The sequence below is a fragment of the Macadamia integrifolia genome, chromosome 3 (assembly GCF_013358625.1).
Source record: "Macadamia integrifolia cultivar HAES 741 chromosome 3, SCU_Mint_v3, whole genome shotgun sequence".
Lineage (NCBI taxonomy): Eukaryota > Viridiplantae > Streptophyta > Magnoliopsida > Proteales > Proteaceae > Macadamia > Macadamia integrifolia.
In genome coordinates this window covers 35,393,393-35,411,901 of record NC_056559.1, presented here as the reverse complement: position 1 = coordinate 35,411,901, position 18,509 = coordinate 35,393,393, and the positions used below count along the sequence as shown (strand labels likewise).

The window sequence follows — 18,509 nt, the reverse complement described above, 5'->3', positions numbered from 1 at the left end:
GGGTTGGGTTGGGGGTGGTGGGGTGTTAAAGTAGTAAATGCAAGTTCAAAATAGCACTATAGGTGCCTTCAAACTATGCACCATATTTGGTTATCATGTAACTCTGGTAAGTGTTGGTTCTTTACTCCTGATTGGTTACATGGAGCATTGAACCCTTTTCCCCCTTGAATCTATAATATTTCTTTCTATTTTTGCTACCCCTCTTAAGGCCATCCTTGATAAGAATTAAGAACAACATTGTTAAAGATGGGAAGTCGGCAATATATGAACTCAACTTTGGCCTTATGAAAGAAAACAAAATTGGTCTATATAGATATGAACATCTTCTGGATCCCCTAAGGGCAGAGACCCCATTGCTGTCTCACCTATCCTACCGGAGGCTTTGGGGAAGTCAAAATAGGAGAGCACTTATTATATAGTGGTGGGTTTTATGCTTAAATACTTTCAGCATTTATTCACTCCACACTTAACGCTACCTGGCATTTACCGTGGGCAAGATAATGAGTACACTAGAGGTGTGTCATTCCCGATTCTCTTAGTGCACTAATGGCCACATCGGATATGGAAAAACATGTCCTTATAAATGAAAACGATGGGAACCTACCGACCTATCTATTGTCATCAACAACTCAACTTCATTCAACTAAATGGGTCAGTTACAAGGATCATGCATAATCCTAGCCAACTGCAAAAGAAAGGAATCATGTAGGATATCTCTAAATTCAGGGATGACTGATGTCCTAGCTGCCAAATCATTCATCACAGCTTGAACAAAACAAGCTGCCGTCGTGGCTTGTGGGTTTAGATGATCAAGAAAAAAAAATGCGTTTCATGGATTGGCCTGAAACTATGCTGAACAGAGCTAGCAGAAAGGGAATCCCATATCTCAATTGCAATCAGACACAAGGGGCACAGGATTCTTCACTTCCTCCACAACCCTTCCCCACCTACCAACCCTCCTTTGCCCTTCATCAAATGAAGAGACACTGCAACAACCATCACTCACACAGTGATTGAATCACAGATCACATCTAAATCCCTAACATGGAAACTGAAATTTGAAAAGAAGGGAGTACTGCTACAGAATTGATTGCATTACTAGAAACCCTTAAAAGGGTTTAAACAGAAATTACAATAGAAACAAGAATTGAAAATCAAAGACATAATATCATCTTTACATATCAACAAGACAACAATGAATTGTCCCTTGGAGAGACACTGACAGATGCTGAGAAGTGAGCACTTGGTGCAAGGCCCGCAATACTTCAGGAGAAGCCATGGCTTGTCATGGAGGCCTACATATACATGAAGTGAAAGTGCAGAGCCTGCAATTCAGGAGAAGCCATGGCTTGTTCATGTAAGCCTATAGATACATGTCTAGTACTTCTTTCTAATTCTTCCTTCTGCTTCCAATAGTAATGGAGGGTGGCTTGTGCAGCACTAAAGAGCTCTCAATTGTGTGGATGGATCTTCCTTATTAATAAATGATTTAACGGGGTTTCAATGGGATTCCCATGGTGGCCACTACAGAGTCTTTTTGTTCCTTAGTTATAAAATAGGAGAACCCAATCTCATGCTTTTGAAGATCATATACTTTTTAACGGGAAGATAAGAGATATGAATATCATGGTTTTGATCTGATTAGGTGTCCAATAAGTAGGTGTAGAAGACCAGGTCCCCATAGGCAGGGAATTCTTGTCTGGTTTTGATCGGATTAGGTGTGCATTGCGTAGCTATAGAGACAGATGGCCAGAATGGCTGGGAATTCTTGTCATCTTCTCCAATTCTACAAGATAAGCACACTCAGACCCCTGTCGAAAGGGTTATAAAATACGGAATTAGGTATACCGTATTGGTCACTGTTGACACTGATATTGATGTCATTATGGATTAGCTGTATCCATAGTTTAAAAAATTAGAATCAAAATCAACCATGACTAATCCTGATTTTGACTGGTTCCAAGTGGTTGATTCTAGGGTTTTTTTTTTTTTATCAAATCACTGAGTTTCTGAGTTGAGAGGTTGATTCTAAGGTTCTAAGGACTGATTCTAAATGATTTCAGGTGAATCCAGATTGAAATCAGCAGGGACCGTTTCATCTCTAAATTCTGAAAATTTGATTATTAAATTATCATTTTTGTTTAAAAAAAAAATTGTTAAGAGGATTATATCTTTTCCAAATAGGCAATTAAGGCTCTGTATTATAGTGTTCTAAAAAAACTGATTATGGTGTTTTTTCATTTTTTTGGAATAGAAATGAGATGAAAAGAATATGGTATATTCGGTTCATTTTTTTGTTTTTTTTAGGGTAATTTACAAAGCCACCCCCTGAGGAATGTCAGTATTATAGGGACACCCCTTCTCTTTCACCAAATTAGACTTGGACCCCCTACCGTCAATCACTGTTACAGAATATACCAAGAATGCTGACATCAGTATTTCATTTTTTTTTTTGAAATACCATATTACCCTTTAAAGTGTTGAAAGTACCAATAGTACCCTCACTTACAAACACACACTCCCTAACCCCAAATCGTCTGAAACTCTAACGCCTCAAACTTCCACTTTAACAGGTTGTGATTACAGTCTAACAGCGATTAAGCTGCCATTAACCGACAATGAGTGGCAAGAGGAGGGCGATGTAAGGAAGTCTACCACGATGTGGGTCGTTCTCTCTCTCTCTCTCTCACACACACACACACACACACATTCTTTGTTCCATCCATCCATGGAGAAACCCAACTTCAATCCATAAACCCCTACCCCCTCTCCGTCATCAACCTTGCAAGTCGTTTCTCCAAGAAGTGGCGGAACGAGAAGCAGTGCTTCCAACTCATCCGATTTCGAGTTCTAGATGGTTAGGAACCCTTCATTCCCACTACCCCAACTCCTCTCAGCTGATGAATTGTTCATCGATGGCGTCCTCCTCCCTCTCCTCCTCCTCCCACACCATTCTGATCCACCGGACCCAGAAGAAGACAAAGTCAATTCAGAAAATCCTAATCATGAACCTGAGTCCTTAGCCGTGTTATTGCCCGAGTTAATGACTGGGTTATCTACATCTAAGCGATGGAGGGACATTTTCAAGATAGGGGAGAACAGAACAGCAGCCAAAACGTCCTTCGCAGGCGGCGAAGACAAGTGTGTTCTTCTTCTCTTCTCTGTCGAACGAACCCTAAACCCTGAGCCTCAAATCCACTGAGTGACGATACCGACATGGTTTCTATTTTTTGAAGTCTCTATTTCATTTGCACTATTCGAACCTAATGCATGCAGGTATTAGGTAATGATTTCAATCCCCGTGAGCGAAGAAATTTAGAAAAAAGAAACTGCAGATCACTTTGCTCCTCTTTGCTGTAAATCATTCCATTCTTTAGTTTTTACCTTGTTTTTGCAAATCTTGAAAAATAGCATATTTGGTGTTCGAAGCTATTCATTAAAGAGTCTTTGTTCTTCGATTCTTTCGATTGGAATTTGGAATTTGGAATTTGGAATTTGGAAATAGAGAGTTTTAGTACCGAAGATCTGTCTACCATTGGAGGAACCGCCACTGTTTCTCTTCTGCATTCCTTTGTCCCTATGCATTGGCTGCCATTCTCGATCTTGGGTCGAGCACAGAGAATTGGATATAGAGGGTAATTTTGGGATAATATAAAATGGGCTAGGATGTGTATTTTACTTATAAGGGTTAAAGAGTCATTTCATAGCATCATTTAACAGAGACTGACGGTAGGGGGTCTGAGTCTAATTTGGTGAAAGAGAGGGAGTGTTCCTATAATACTGGCATTCTCTATGGGGTGGCGTTGTAAATTACCTTTTTTTTTTTTTTTTTTTTTTTTTTTTTTTTATAATGAACCGTGCATTTGGTAAGCTTTTGAGTCCCATTTTTGGCACAACAAATTATATTGTTGCTTTTTTACCTTCAAGATCGATTATGAGGAAAGCCGGAGAAATACAAGGTACGTTTAAGTTACGAGGGGCATAATGGAAATTTGCCACTTCAAACATAACATGACCCTAAATCAATGAATGCTTCAATTGCACAACCCAACTTTTTTACTTTGAAATCTAAGATCTTGCAACCTGCAAATGGTGAAGGAGATCTGAACTCAAATGCGAAAGATGATCGACGAAAGGTATGTGAATCTCTCTCTCTCTCTCTCTCTCTCTCTCTGTGTGTGTGTGTGTGTGTGTGTGTGTGTGTGTGTGTGTGCGTGTGTGTGTTTCTTTCTCGTTCCTTCCCCTTATGGCGAGAGTCGCTGATTTTGTTGGATTTTGCAGAGATGTGTTTGTTGATCGGTCGCAAGCATCGGCTAATGTGATTGCTTCACATTGTGTTTGGTCTCAATCGTTGTGGTTTCCTAAATCCAGTCGTCTTTTCCTTGTGGAGTTACTGCAATTCTTGCTAGATTCTAGTGTTGGGGTTAGATCCATAGATTTATTTGCAGGTTAGAAATATGCTCTAGATTGATAGTTATTTTTATAAAATTTTACTATGGCGTTGTTGAGACTTGGATTCTATTTCTTTTCCTTTATTTTGATTCATTGTTCTTTGGGCTTTATGATGGGTTTTCTCGCTTCTTGCCATTTGAAATGAAATCAGAAAATTTTCATATTTGATGAATGCTATCATCTTGCCCTTTGAAATGTAATAAGACAATTTTCATATTTGATGAATGTTATTATCATTACAAGCTCTTGCTTTAGTTGACTACTTTTGATGAAGTGGGTGTCTACATTTCCTTGCCCATTTGTAAAGAAAGTCATTAAATTAAACTACTACAACTAGTGTGATATGTTATTTATTTATAGTTACTGGTAACAGCCCTGAACAATTTCCTTCTTGTTCTTTTCCCATTGTCTTCTGTTTGTTTAAGCCAAATCAGTTTTATCCCTCCTCCCACGATCTTTCTTAGAAATTCTGCTCTAGAAATCTGAAAACAAGGGTGGCCAATCCTAAATCACTATGACTTGAAATAAGAACTGTTAAGTGCGAACCATACAGGTTTTTATTTTTTTCAAGTTATAAAAACATTTTATTTTTTGGGTTATCATATAGCATTTAAGACGCAGAATCACTTCAAAAAAATAGAAATGCAAAAAAGTGTGCCAGACCCAAAATCAAGTGTAAAAACAGAATTGTTACAGTATATGGGTGACCAATATGCGTGACTGTAAGAATTTATATCACATTCTTTGATTAAGGATGGAAGTTTTCGCTTATTAGACCAGGTAAAAGATGATCCATCCACTTTAATCTCACCAAGGTTTAAAAATTAAAAAAAGGACACGATATATGGCATGAAATCAAGCAAGCCAGGATACTCTTAGAAAATTTTACGCATAAGAGGATCTATGCGTAAATTAAAAGAAATTATGTCCTCATTTGTAAAAACAAAGTTTGTGTTGTCTTCAATCTCACGATAATTAAGTTTTAACTAGAAAAGCACATGGGGATAAGGGAATACAATTACTGTTAGACTACTGATAATTAGAACAACCCCAGCGCAATCCTTACTTAGGTCTAATTAGGGCATCACACAATTATCGATCGTTTAGGTAATTAAGCCTCATAAACTAGAACATTACTGGTCTAAAAAAGGGTTCATGATAATCAGGTTTTAAACAAGCTAATAACCAATCCGTCCATGGGGATCCACCGAAGTGTATCCATGGCCCAATCATGGGCTGGTCTCAATAAACACTGTTTAAGTGGATTCCAAACACGCGAAGCTTTCCAGCTCCCTCCATTTTCTTTGCCAAACGGCTGGGATCAATACTAACGTGGAGTTGTCATTGGGTATCACATCTTTAATATGATATTGATCATTAGCGTAGCAACCCACCGTTACAGTCTCCACTTAAATCGCAAATACCCAGATGGAGATTAAGGCAACAACCCATATGTCTAATCAATTTGATATGATAAGAAATCCAAAAATATACAAATGTTTTTTAAAGTGCCAATGATCTTGTTATAAAGTAAACCCATAGTTAGGGCGTAAAAGATCATTTTCTTTATGGGAGAGGGAACATGACTTGGTCGTGTCCTCTATGTTCAGGCACAATGGAAGTGCCTACATAGGTATCCATCAAGGGATAGAGTGTCTTTTCATTATACTATATATTTGAGCGTAAGGATGAAACGAGGTAACATTCTTTTCTCCTTTCTTTACATAGCAGAGACAAGAGTTGATCATAATCATATTTGTAAAGGAGTCACTTTATATGTTTATAAAAAAATGGTATTCACCAAATTCGTGGTTTCTTTTGATTTTAATTTTCTCTAATTCTTCGCTAGTAGTTTTCATGTAAAAGTCTTATCTCATCTCCGCAATCTTAGTGAATAAGTTCAAGAACGATAATAAAACAGTGTAGACCGTAGAGAACCAAAAATGGAATGCTTGCATACAAAGAATAATCTACAGTCACCCACGGGAGTGGGACCCAAAAGAATCCACATCCACCGACAAAGGCTCATGATGGGGCATCCATTGCCCTTTTTTCTTGGTAATAGCCCCTCTTTAATCTCCACTATCACTTTTCTTTCGCTCATATTATACGTGTTTAATATTCCTACATTTTAAACTAATGTTTTTATCGTATCTAATGTTTTTTAATCCATACGGTCGGATACGCATATTTACTAAGTAAGGGTAGGATACCATTAGCTATTAAGGCTTAAGGATAAGGGTTCTTTAGTAAACGCATTCTCACGGATACATTGAAACTGCCGACCACTCTTTCCTCTCTAATTCAGAGTTCAGTCGCCGTTTTGGCTGTTTTTTTTGTTTTTCTTTGGAGGGCGGAGGGCGGAGGGCGGAGGGCGGAGGGCGGTGGCGGTTTCTGCCTTCACGGCTGTGTGTGCCACTGCTTTCCAAGTCCCCAGATACCAAATGCTGTTGTCTCCGTTTTGACGATCGGTAGTCTTTCTTTCTCTTTCGGATGGAATGGCATGGATCATAGTCCACTGCTACTACTTATTTTTTTCCCAATATTTAAGCATCTTGTAACACTAAACTGCCCTGTGATGGAAAACTCATGTTTGTGGAGTATGGTTCCATGGATTTTCTTTTTGAACCTCCCTCTTCGTCCTCCTCTTCCTCTTCTTCTTCTTCCTTTTCTTCCGCTTCTCATGCTTCCGCGCGCTGCCTTTTATGGAACCCTCTCCATCATTATCATCATCATCAGTTCATTAAGAAAACCATGATCATGAACCATGGATGAATTTGAAAAGCTATGAGATCTGAGGGCTTCCACAGAGTGTTTTTTTTTTTTTTTTATGTCTAGTTTCATGGTACGCTTATTTAAGATTTTGCTCAATATTTGGTATCGATGATTCAATCCCTACCCTGGCCATTACAATCATCCGGGACAATGCATTGCATTCGCATTTGTTCTCAACATCCTTTGGCAAAATCCACCCATTCAATCGATGTCTTTCATGCTCATCTCTACTTTCATTCTTAACTAATGGGTGTCATGTACTTTTTACTTGTTTTTCTACTTCTTGTGCTGCAGTGGTCTCTGGTGGCAATATCTTTATTTATATCTCTGATTGTTGCTTCAAAGCATGTATATTTTGTTTTTACATTTGATGCGTGGTTGCATGTGTTTGTGCTTTACCATCCGAAGGTTAAGCTTTGGTTTTTCTTAATGCCGTAGTTACCTTTTTGCATTTGTCTGCATTGATGTTATTTGTTTTCTTGGGTGCTTTATACCCTTTGATTGATTGAGGAATAGCAACAGCTTCCTTTTGTTGATCTGTAGTTCAGTAGTTAGTTACTCCTCTGTTTCACGACTTCAAAATTATTGTAACATAAATTCCAAGTTGTACTTTGTGGAAAATATTTAGAGTCGGAGGGTGAGTCTTTAATTCATTTGACTCTGAATTTTTTTTCTTTGATAAAGCTTTCACATGTATATTGATACTGCCTGACTGCTCTTGCAGTCTTCTCTGAGGTCCTAAGTCCTAATCCTAAGGCTCTTTCTTCTCTGGTTTAGAGTTTAGATGCTGTTTTGGATTTTTTATTTCCTCTCTCTCTCTCTTTCTCGGATAAGGGAGGATGGTGGTGCTTTCTGCCTTCATGGCTGTGCGCCACTGCTTGCCAGACCCCAAGTTCCCAATCGCAAATGGTGCTGTGATGTGAGTTAGGGGATTACGAGTACTGTAATGGCGTTAGCCATCTCCGTTTTTTATCTTTGTGGTTGGAATGGCGTAAATCATAGTTAATTGCTACTCCGCCCCCCCTCCCCTCTTCATATCGGTGCCTTTTTTTTTTTTTTTTTCAATCTTTACACATCTTTTAAACACTAAACTGCCATGTGATGGAAAACTCATTTGTGTGGAGCTTCATGGATTTTTTTTTTCGAGCCTTCCTCATCTTCTTCTTCTTCTTCTTTATTGTGCCATGCAGACTGGCTGCCTTCTTTACAGGTGCGAGGCAATAATTTTGCATGCTCCTGTGTTTGGTGCAGGTGCCACATGGACAGGTAGCGTCCTTTTTCCCTAATATCATGATGATGATGATGGAGACAGTGAGAGAAGGTTCAATAAGAAAACTATGATCATGAGCTGCTTATGAATTTGAAAAGCTATGAGATATGAGGGCAGGCTTTGACCAAAGCAAATTCATTTTATTTTAGATTTATCTCTTTATGATGTTTTGTCTGGTTGCATGATACCCTTATTGAAGCTTTTGGTCGATATTTGGATTCAATGATCTAATCCATGCCTTGGCTTGTTTAATCATCCAAAACAATGCGTTGCATTTGAGTTTTTGTGATTCTATTGCTTGTGGGTGCACAACATTCACTTAGGGAAAAGAATCCACCCATTCAATTGGTGCCTTGTGCATGCTCTCCCCTTATCTTCATTTCTTGCATATGGGTCTCATTTACTTTGTTTTTTGATCTTTTTGTTATACTGTTTTCTTAAAGTTTTATGTATTATCTTGTAGATTGTTGCTTCATAGGCTCGTAGGATGCGATATTCCTGTTATTACATTTGATGTCTGGTTGCATGTGTTTGTGATTTACATCAAAAGGTTAAGCTTCACTTGCTCGTATGTTTTTATCTGCATGAATGCCATAGTTGCCTTTTAGCAACTGTCTACATTGATGTTATTTGCTTTCTCGAGTGCTTTATCTCCTCTTGATTGAATGCAGACAGCAACAGTTTCCTTTTGTTGACCTCTAGTCCAGTAGTTTATTGCTTCCTTTTTTTTTTAAAAACTTTAAAATTTAAAATTATTGTAACCTAAATTTCAAGTTGTACTGTATGTCTTGAATTCATGATGACTGAAATATTTTTTCTTTGATAACACTTTCACATATATAATGATACTGCCGACTGCGCTTGCACAACCCTCTTTGAAGTCCTAAATCCTAACCCTAAGACACTCTTCTCTGATTCAAATCTCGGATGTCTTTTTTTCCCCCCCTCTTTGGGTTAAGGGATGGCAATGGTTGTTTCTCGTTTCACAGCTGCCTATGCCATTGCTTCCCCAAGCCCTAGACCCAGATGGTGCGGTAATATGAGTTATGCGATTACGAGTACTGTAATGGCAGTGTCCGTCACTGTTTGCACGATTGATGGTCTTTCTTTCACTTTTTGGTTGCATGGCATGGATCATAGTTCACTGCTAGTTTCCCCCACCCCTATGTATGGCTGTCATTTTTTTTTTTTCACATCTTGTAAACACTTAGCTGCCCTGTGATGGAAAGCTCATGTTTGTATAGTATGGTTTCATGGATTTTCTTTTTGAGCCTTCTTCATCTTCTCTTCTGTGGCGTTGTGTGCTAGTGCTTTGTCTTGTAAACACTAAACTGCCCTATGATGGAAAACTCATGTTTGTGGAATATGGTTTCATGGATTTTCTTTTTGAGCCTTCCTCTTCTTTTTCTTCATTACACAGGTGCTAGTGTATGCTATGCAGCCTGGCAGCGTTCCTTTCACACTCAGCTGTGTCTGGGTGTGGGGGGTGCTAGACGGACAAGGGGTCTTTCTACCTTGTTATTATTATTATTATTATTATTATCATCATCATTGTCATCGTCATCATCATCATTGTGGAGACGATGAGGAAGGTTCCTTAAGAAAACCATGATCATGAACCATAGATGAATTTGAAAAGCTATGAGATCTGAGGGCTTCCACCAAGAGAGTTAAAATTTTGTTTTAATCTATTTTTTAATCATGTTTGTTTGTTTGCATGTCACCCTTATTGAAGCTTTTGATCCATATTTGGAATCAATGATTCAATCGATACCCCTGCCATTTTAATCATCAGAAACAATGCATTGCATTTGGATGGTTGTGAGTCGTTCGATGCCTTTCATGTTTTGCCCTTACCTTCATTCCTTGCTAATGAGTCTTATCTACCATACTTGTTTAACTAATTGTGTTTTAACTATTGTGCTTCAGTGGTATTTGTTGGCAATATATTACTGCTATCTGAAAGCTTTATGTATCTTGTGGATTGTTGCTTAAGAGAATGCAATATTCTTTTTATTACATTTGATGTGTGGTTGCATGTATGCTTCGGTATGTGTTATATCTGCAGGAATGTTGTAGTTACATTTTAGCAGTTGTTTGCATTAATGTTCCTTGCTTGCTTCGGTGCTTTATCCCCTCTAGATTGATTGAGGATAGCAACAGTTTCCTTTTTCTGATCTCTAGTTCAGTGTTTAATTACTCCTTGGTTTCATGACTGAAATTATTATATCATAATTTTCAAGTTTTACTTGAGGAAAAGTTCTTAGATTTGGAGGGTGAGTCCTGAATTCATCTTGACTCTGAATTTTTTGTTATTTGGAGAAAGTCGTTTGAGATGGTATGGTCGTGTTCGGTGGAGGCCTAGGGATGTCTAGTAAGGAGGTGTGATATATTCCGATCGAGGGAAGCTAAAAGAGCTAAGGCAGGCCTAAAATGACCATAGGAGAAGTTGTGAGGAATGACATGCATAGTTTTGGTCTTATACCAAGTCTGACTACGGATAGAGCCTATTGGAGAGCAAGGATCCATGTAGCCGACCCCATCTAGCTGAGATGCTCTTGTCTTATTGGGATGGTCGTTTGCCTCTTACTTTCATCTTTCATCTTTCATTTTCATTTTGCATTCTTCATTTATTTATTTTTTAATTTTTTCACCCTCCTTTTCTGTTTAGACCCCAGTTTTCACCTGAATTTGTTGTTGTTTTCTTCATAACAACATAAACAGGTACGTTGGTGGAGCATTCATTCTGAGTCTTCAATTCTCTGTGTTTGCCCGATGATGGAAAACTCATTGTCTAGAGTGGTTGCCTGGATTTTCATTATGAGCCTTTCCCGTTGTCATCACCATCATCATCACCATCACCATCATCATCATCATCATCTTCTTTTCTTTTCTTTTCTTTTCTTCCTATTGTCGTAATGTGGAGGGGTTCATAATGAAAACCATTGGCTCATGCCATCAATGAATAATAGTAGCTATGAGATCTGAGGGCCTTGCATGTTACTATGATGCTGTATGCTATGTGAAGCTCAGACCAGTTTTCTTGACAATAACATTTCTGTGTAATTTCTCTATTTTGTCACAAAATATGGGCTTCAATCTAGCTGATATCTGACTTCTAATTCACTTTGAATGATTCAGTTATGTCGATGTCTGATAGTGATTCTTCCTTCCCTAACAGGTACGGAATTAGTATCATGTGCTTGGATTTTCTCTGTCTGTGCATTTTATCTAAATAACTTTTGGCCCACTGTTTCTCTTTGTGGATACAGCTCTTAAAATCTGTCACATGCTTGCATGCCTGCAAAGTCATATGGTTTAATGTTTCTCTGTTTCCTTGAATATATTTCCACCAGGTAGGGAGAAGCTGGTCTTAAGAGGTTAAGGCGATGTGCTTTTGGTAACTTTTTATTGAGATCTTCTGTTCCTTGCATCACTGATATCTTGCATAGCTGGTGTAAGAGGTTCAGGGCAAGGGCTTTTGTGAGATGTTTGATCGCCATTTTCTGTATGTGTTGATCTTCCCATCCCCCATTTGTGTTGCATTGCCTGAAATTTCAGCCCGAAATTGGTTGGACTAATTGAAACTAATTGAAAATTTTCACCTTTTTGGTTTGGGATTTTTAGGAATTGACACATTCAAAGCCGATCGGACCACTATTAAGTCTGACTAAAATAGGAAAAGCATTAAGAAACAATATTATTATATATATATATATATATAGATATATATTTTTAAAGATCAACTCCAATCAATCTGGATCAGACCGATCCCAATTGAATTGGTAGTCCCTAAAATTTGCAGGCCAATTCTAGGGTTTTCCAAACGGATTCCAGTCTGGCTGGGACCGATTGTGATCCCGATTCTTGGTTTTTAAAATTAAACTCTGTTTGACACCCATGAGAGAGCAGGTAGGATATGCTAACTATTAAGACTTGAGACTCATATTTCTTTGGTAACAATGCTTTCCATATATATTGAAACTGCTGACCGCTCTCACACAATCCTATTTGAAGTCCTTAAGTCCAAACCTAAGGCTTTTTCCTTCTTGTTTCAGAGTTCATACGCCATTTTGGCTGTTTTTTATTTTTATTTTTCTTTGGAATGGGGGAGGCAGTGGTTGTTTTTGCCTTCACGTCTGTCTGTGCTAATGGTGCTGTAATATGAGTTGTGGGATTACAAGTACTGTAATGGTGTCAGCTGTCTCCTTTTGCACAATTGATGGTCTTTCTTTCTCTTTTTCGGGTGGAATGGCATGGATAATAGTTTTTTTCACTTTTTCACCTGTGTATAAGCATAATTTATTTTGCAATGTTTACGCATCTTGTAGACACTAAACTGCGCTGTGATGGAAACTCATGTTTGTGCAGTATGGTTTCATGGAGTTTCTTTTTGAGCCTTCCTCATCTTCTTCATCTTCTTCCTCTTCTTCCTCCATCCATGTTGATTCCCCTGTGCATGCTCTCATTGGCTGGGCTTGTCCTCATCATCTTCATCATCAGCATCATGGAGATGATGAGAAAAGGTTCCTTAAGAAAAACCATGATCATGAACCATCAATGAATTTGAAAAGCTATGAGATCTGAGGGCTTCTACCAAGAGAAATATTTCTGTTTTATGATTCATGATTTTATTTTGTTGCATGTTACTTGTTACTCTAATCAAAGCTTTTAATCCATATTTGGAATCAATGATTCCTCAATCCATTCCCCTTCAATTTTTTCTCATCCGAAACAATGCATTGCATTTGGGTTCTCAACATCCCCTTGGTGAAGAGGATCCATCCATTCAATCGATGCGTTTCTTTTTCTCCCTTACCTTCATTCCTTCCTGATTGGTCTTATCTACCTTTTTTAACTACTTCTTGTGTTGCAGTGGTGTTTGGTAGCACTATCTTACTTCTTTCTGAAAGCTTTACGATGTATCTCATAGATTGTTACTTCATATGCTCATAGCTTGCAAGATTCCTGTCATTACATTTGATGTCTGATTGTATGCGTTTGTGCTTTACCACCCATAGATTAAGCCTCAGATGTGTTGTGTTCTTGTTTATTTGCTTGCTTGGGTGCTGATGGAACGAGGATAGCAACATTGTCTTTTTATTGATCTCCAGTTTAGTTGCTAAATAATAACTCCTTGGTTTTTCAACTGTGAAATTATCGTAACTTATATTTCAAGTTGTACTTGGGGAAATTTTCTTAGTTTTAGCTGAGGTTTTCCTGACTTGCTGGGACGTGCCTCTTTTCTTTTACTTTCATTTCTCCTTATGTTTTTTTGCATGGATCCAGTAATCGCCTCTGTTGTTTTGTGGAGGGTGAGTTTTGAATTCATTCAACTCTGAATATTTTTTGTGTTTGTGGTAATGGGGTTTTCTTCATAATAACAAAAGTGAATATGCAGGTGTAGTCTTCTAAGATTATTTCTCCTGATTTTTTTTTCTTTATGTGAAGGAGATTTTCTTCACAACAACAGAGGCGATTACTTAGATGTGGCCTTCTAAAATGAATTCTCCTCGTTTGCCCAATGATGGAAAACTCATTATCTAGAGTGGTTGCTTGGATTTTCATTATGACCCCATCCCATCATCGTCGTCATCATCATCATCATCATCATTATCGTCGTCGTTGTCGTCGTTATCGTTATCGTTATCGTTATCATCTTCTTCTTTTCTTTACTTCTTATTGTTGTAATGTGGAGGGGCTCATAATGAAAATCATTGGCTAATGCCATCGATGAATAATAGTAGCTATGAGATCTGAGGGCTTTGCATGTTATTATATGACATATGCTATGTGAAGCTCAGAATAGGTTTCTCAACAACAACATGTCTGTGCAACTTCTCTATGTTCTCACAAAATGTATCCTTCAATCTAGCTGATTCCCAGTTCAAATTGAATAATTTATTTATGTAGCCGTCTGATAGTGATTCTCCCTTCCCTGACAGGTATGGAACCAGACTACCAACCTTGTAATGTATGCAGTTGAAATACTAACAAAAGAAAAGTATGTTTTTGAATTATTATTACGTGCTTGGAATTTCTTTGGCTGTGCATCTTATCTAAATAAGTTTTAGCCTACTGTCTCTATTTGTGGATGCAATACTTCGAATTTGTCACGTGCTTGCCTTAGTTGCATGCCAGCAAATTCATATGGTTTAATGGTTCTCTGTTTTCTTGAATATAATTCCATGAGGTGGAGGGCAGCTAGTCTGAGAGTTTCAGGGGAAAGGTTTTGGGTAGTTTTTTGTTGCAATTTTCTGTTTCTTGCATCCCTGATATCTTTCATAGCTGGGGTGAGAGGTTCAGGGCAAGGGCTTTTGAGAGATCTTTGAATGCCATTTTCTGCCCTTGGATCACTGATGATATGTAGCCCTTCTTTTGTTTTGTCTTTTATTTTTTTCCTTGCATATCTGGTGCGAGTGGTTTAGGGGATGAAGGGCTTTGAGAAATATTTTGATTGCCATTTTGCTTGAATCACTGATGGTATGTAGGCATGTAGCCTGTATTTGTTATTTCTTTTTTAACTTTGCAATGATATTTATTTGACAGCAACATTGTTTAGATATATGTTCTCAGAATTTATTTAGTTACTCTTAGTTGAACAGCAGTAGAACATTGTTACCTGAATTTGTGAGTTCTGAATTTGTGGAGAGTAAGTCTGTCCACTCTTGCAATTTGTGGACTAAAATTCATAGAATTAGAGAATTCATAGAAAATTTGATCACCACTAATAAGTTCTTAGAGTTAGAGAATCATATTCCATTTAGGTGAATTTATGGCCAATAGTGCCATAGAAATTTTGGGTATTTTTTTTTTAATAGGATTCCAAGATAGTTATGATCCAATTCCTACTTCAATAAAAACAAAATGCTGAAATTTAGATATAATTTTTTTTTCCTTTTCATATGAACAGCATATATGATCACACAGGCAGAGCCTTTTAAATTATTTCTGCTCATGTGCCCGATGATGGAAAAACCTATTGTCTGGAGTGGTTGCCTGGATTTTTTGTTATCAGCTTTTTCTAGTGCTTTGACCATCTGAGTTGTGAATTTTTTCCTTTTTGTGAGAGGGTGGTTTCTTCTGACAGCAAAAATGATATTGTAGGTGGAGCCTACTAAATTTAATTCTCTACATTTGCCCGATGATGGAAAACAAATTGTCTAGAGTGAGGTTGCCTGGATTTTCGTTATGAGCCTTTCCCATCTTCTTCTTCTTCTTCTTCTTTCTTTCTTTTTATTGTTGTAATGTGGGAGTCATAATGTAGAATGTTGGCTTATGCCAATGATTAATAATGGTAGCTGTGAGATCTGTTGCTTTGCATGTTTTACCATATGATTTGTGAAAGCCCGGAATAGTTATCTCAACAACATTTCTGTACGACTTTTCTATTCTTCTGATATAAGTATATAATCATTTAGTCTGGTAGATTTCCATTTCCATTATGTAGACGTCTGATAGTGATTCTCCCTCCTTACAACTGCGGAACCTAACCAACCAGCTTGGTATATATGTGGGTTGTTATTATTAGTTGCTTGGATGTTCTCTGTTTTCATTTCATCTAAACAACTTACTCTGAACGGTTTCTATTTGTGGGTAGAGCACATCATATCTGTCACATGCTTATGTACCAGAAAGTAATATGGTATAATGTTTGACTGTGTGAATGTAATTCCATGAGATAAGGAGCAGTTGGTCTGTGAGGTTTGGGGGAAGTGCTTTGAGATTTTTTCTTGCCATTTTCTTCTCGCATCGCTGATAAATTTCGATTAAAACTTGAATGATTCAATTATGTTGATGTTGGATAGTGATTCTCCCTCCCTTCACAAATACGGAACCAAAGTAATCAGCTTGGTATGTATGGAGGTGAATTATTATCAGTTAGTTGATTACTTTTATGCTTTCATTTTATCAGAACTTTTGCTGAACTGTTTCCATTTGGTAGAGTACTTCTAATCTGTTGCATGTTTTTTGTATCTGTGAATATAATTCCACGAGGTATGGAGCAGCTGGTCCGAGAGGTTCAGGGGAAGTGCTTTAACGAAATTTCACTTGACGATAAGTGTGCAGCCTGTATTTTTGTCTGCCTTTTCCATCTTGTATTGCATATATTTATTTTGATAGCAACATTGCTTTTGTACTTTGTTCTTTGAATTTGTTTTTGTTACCTCATCAAACTGGTTTAGAATTAGTGTAACCTGAACTTTGTGAATTCTGAATTTGGTGGATACCGACTGTCCGCTCTTTTTAAGTAGTTGCACTTGGGACAAATTCTTATGATTAGAACATTATATTGACTGTAGGAGAAATTTGGCCAATAATGATATATTGAGTAATTTTTTTGCAGCATACCAAGGTAGTTATGATCCGATCCAATGATCATATAGACAGTTTTTTAAAATTTAATTATGTTCATGTGCCCGATGATGGAAAACTCATTGTCTGGAGTGGTTGCATGGATTTTTGTTACGAGTCTTTCCTACTGCCTCTACCCGATGCTTGTGTGTGGGCACAAGGGAGTGCAAACATCTAGCGTCCTTTTTCCCATATATATATATATATATATATACACACACACACACACATATTGTCTGTCTATCTATCTATCGATCTTCCCATCTCTTCTTTTCTCCTCTTAAGATGTGGTGGGGCTCATTACAAAAAACTATGGCTTATACCAACGATGAATAGTAAAAGCTATGAGATCTGAGGGCTTTTTTGGTTTGTAGTTTGTTTAATTTGCACTATTACTGGTATGTTTAATTTTGTGATGCTGCCAGATAAAAATGTGGCAAGCAAATTGGATTCCAAGTTGAGCTTGATTGATTCAGTTCTGTGAATGTTTGGCAGTTGTTTCTCTACAGCACAAAGTCAAAGTAACTAGCATAAGCATGGTACTAGCCAGGGTGATAGGTGCATGGCAAATTTTTGCTTGCTATGTTCTGTTTGCATCATGGAATATGTGAAGCCGTTTTCTATTTTTTGTTTGTTTCAACGGTTCACTGCTTAGTTTTCCTTGATAAAATTGTCCTATATATGGATGACTGATTTTTTGGGGTTGCTTCTATATCTTTAAAGCAAATGCTGAATATCGGTGACATTATGAGCCACAACCTGTGTTTTTGGATAGTAACGTTGCCTTTCGCCCATCAGTTTGTGTTGATGGCCAGTTGCAAACTAGATTCAAACAATTCTTGAAAGCAATGAATGGTGTGGTTTGGTTGGAATGGACATTATGGTGGATGACATGCGCCAGGAATGATGCTTTGTTCTTTCTCCTAATCCAATTTATGTTATCTGCAGTGCTTCATTTGTGCAGATGAGTCATCTGGGCCATGATCTCAACTCGGATCCTTCCCCAATCAGTTATTGGAAAATAAGTTATACAAAATAGGCAGATTCGTGATCTCATTTTTGCTTAAGCTATAGCTTTTAAGCTGGCTCCGAACTTGGCCTCATAGCCCAATCTGAAGTTTGTGGTGGTTAAAATTGATTTGAACAAGCCTATACTTGCCCCTTAGTGGGACTGAGCTGGTGCTGAGGCACATGACAAGGCAGTGCTCTTTCTCTGGTTTGAGTTAGTCCCAGAAAGAATAACTTGTTATACTATTCTAGGGATAATGCGTGAGTAGGGTTTTTCTGGAAATTATTGTTTTGTGATATAGAATCCCAGTTATCTATGTGATTAATTATTAAACCTTGAACCTTAAATCAACCTTAGGGCCTGTTTGGTCTGATGACTCCGATGTGAAATGAAATAAACTAAAGTAAATTTAAATTAGAGCCAAACAAATAGAATTTTTGGTGATTTATGTGGGCATTTATGTTACAAATTCAAGAAAAATATACTTAATGTAGAAAACTAGAAATTATATCTTATCATGTCACTATATATAAAATTTGAGTTCATCAAAAACTAAAATTTGAGTTTTACGGGATCTAGTAAACTGAATTTTTCATTTGGTATTTATGGTTAGTTTTTCGATTTTGAAACAAATTGAGTAAAAGGAAA

The 18,509-nt window shown here is 37.5% G+C and overlaps 1 protein-coding gene across 1 annotated transcript; it reads left to right on the top strand.

The window, feature by feature from the left end:
• Nucleotides 1-2,854: 2,854 nt before the first annotated feature.
• Nucleotides 2,855-18,290, top strand: LOC122074420. The gene is made up of 5 exons (XM_042639237.1): nucleotides 2,855-3,141; nucleotides 6,703-6,923; nucleotides 8,479-8,493; nucleotides 11,639-11,678; nucleotides 17,801-18,290. Exons 1-5 carry the CDS (start codon nucleotides 2,855-2,857, stop codon nucleotides 17,889-17,891), a joined length of 654 nt encoding a protein of 217 aa, XP_042495171.1. The 3' UTR covers nucleotides 17,892-18,290.
• Nucleotides 18,291-18,509: the final 219 nt, after the last annotated feature.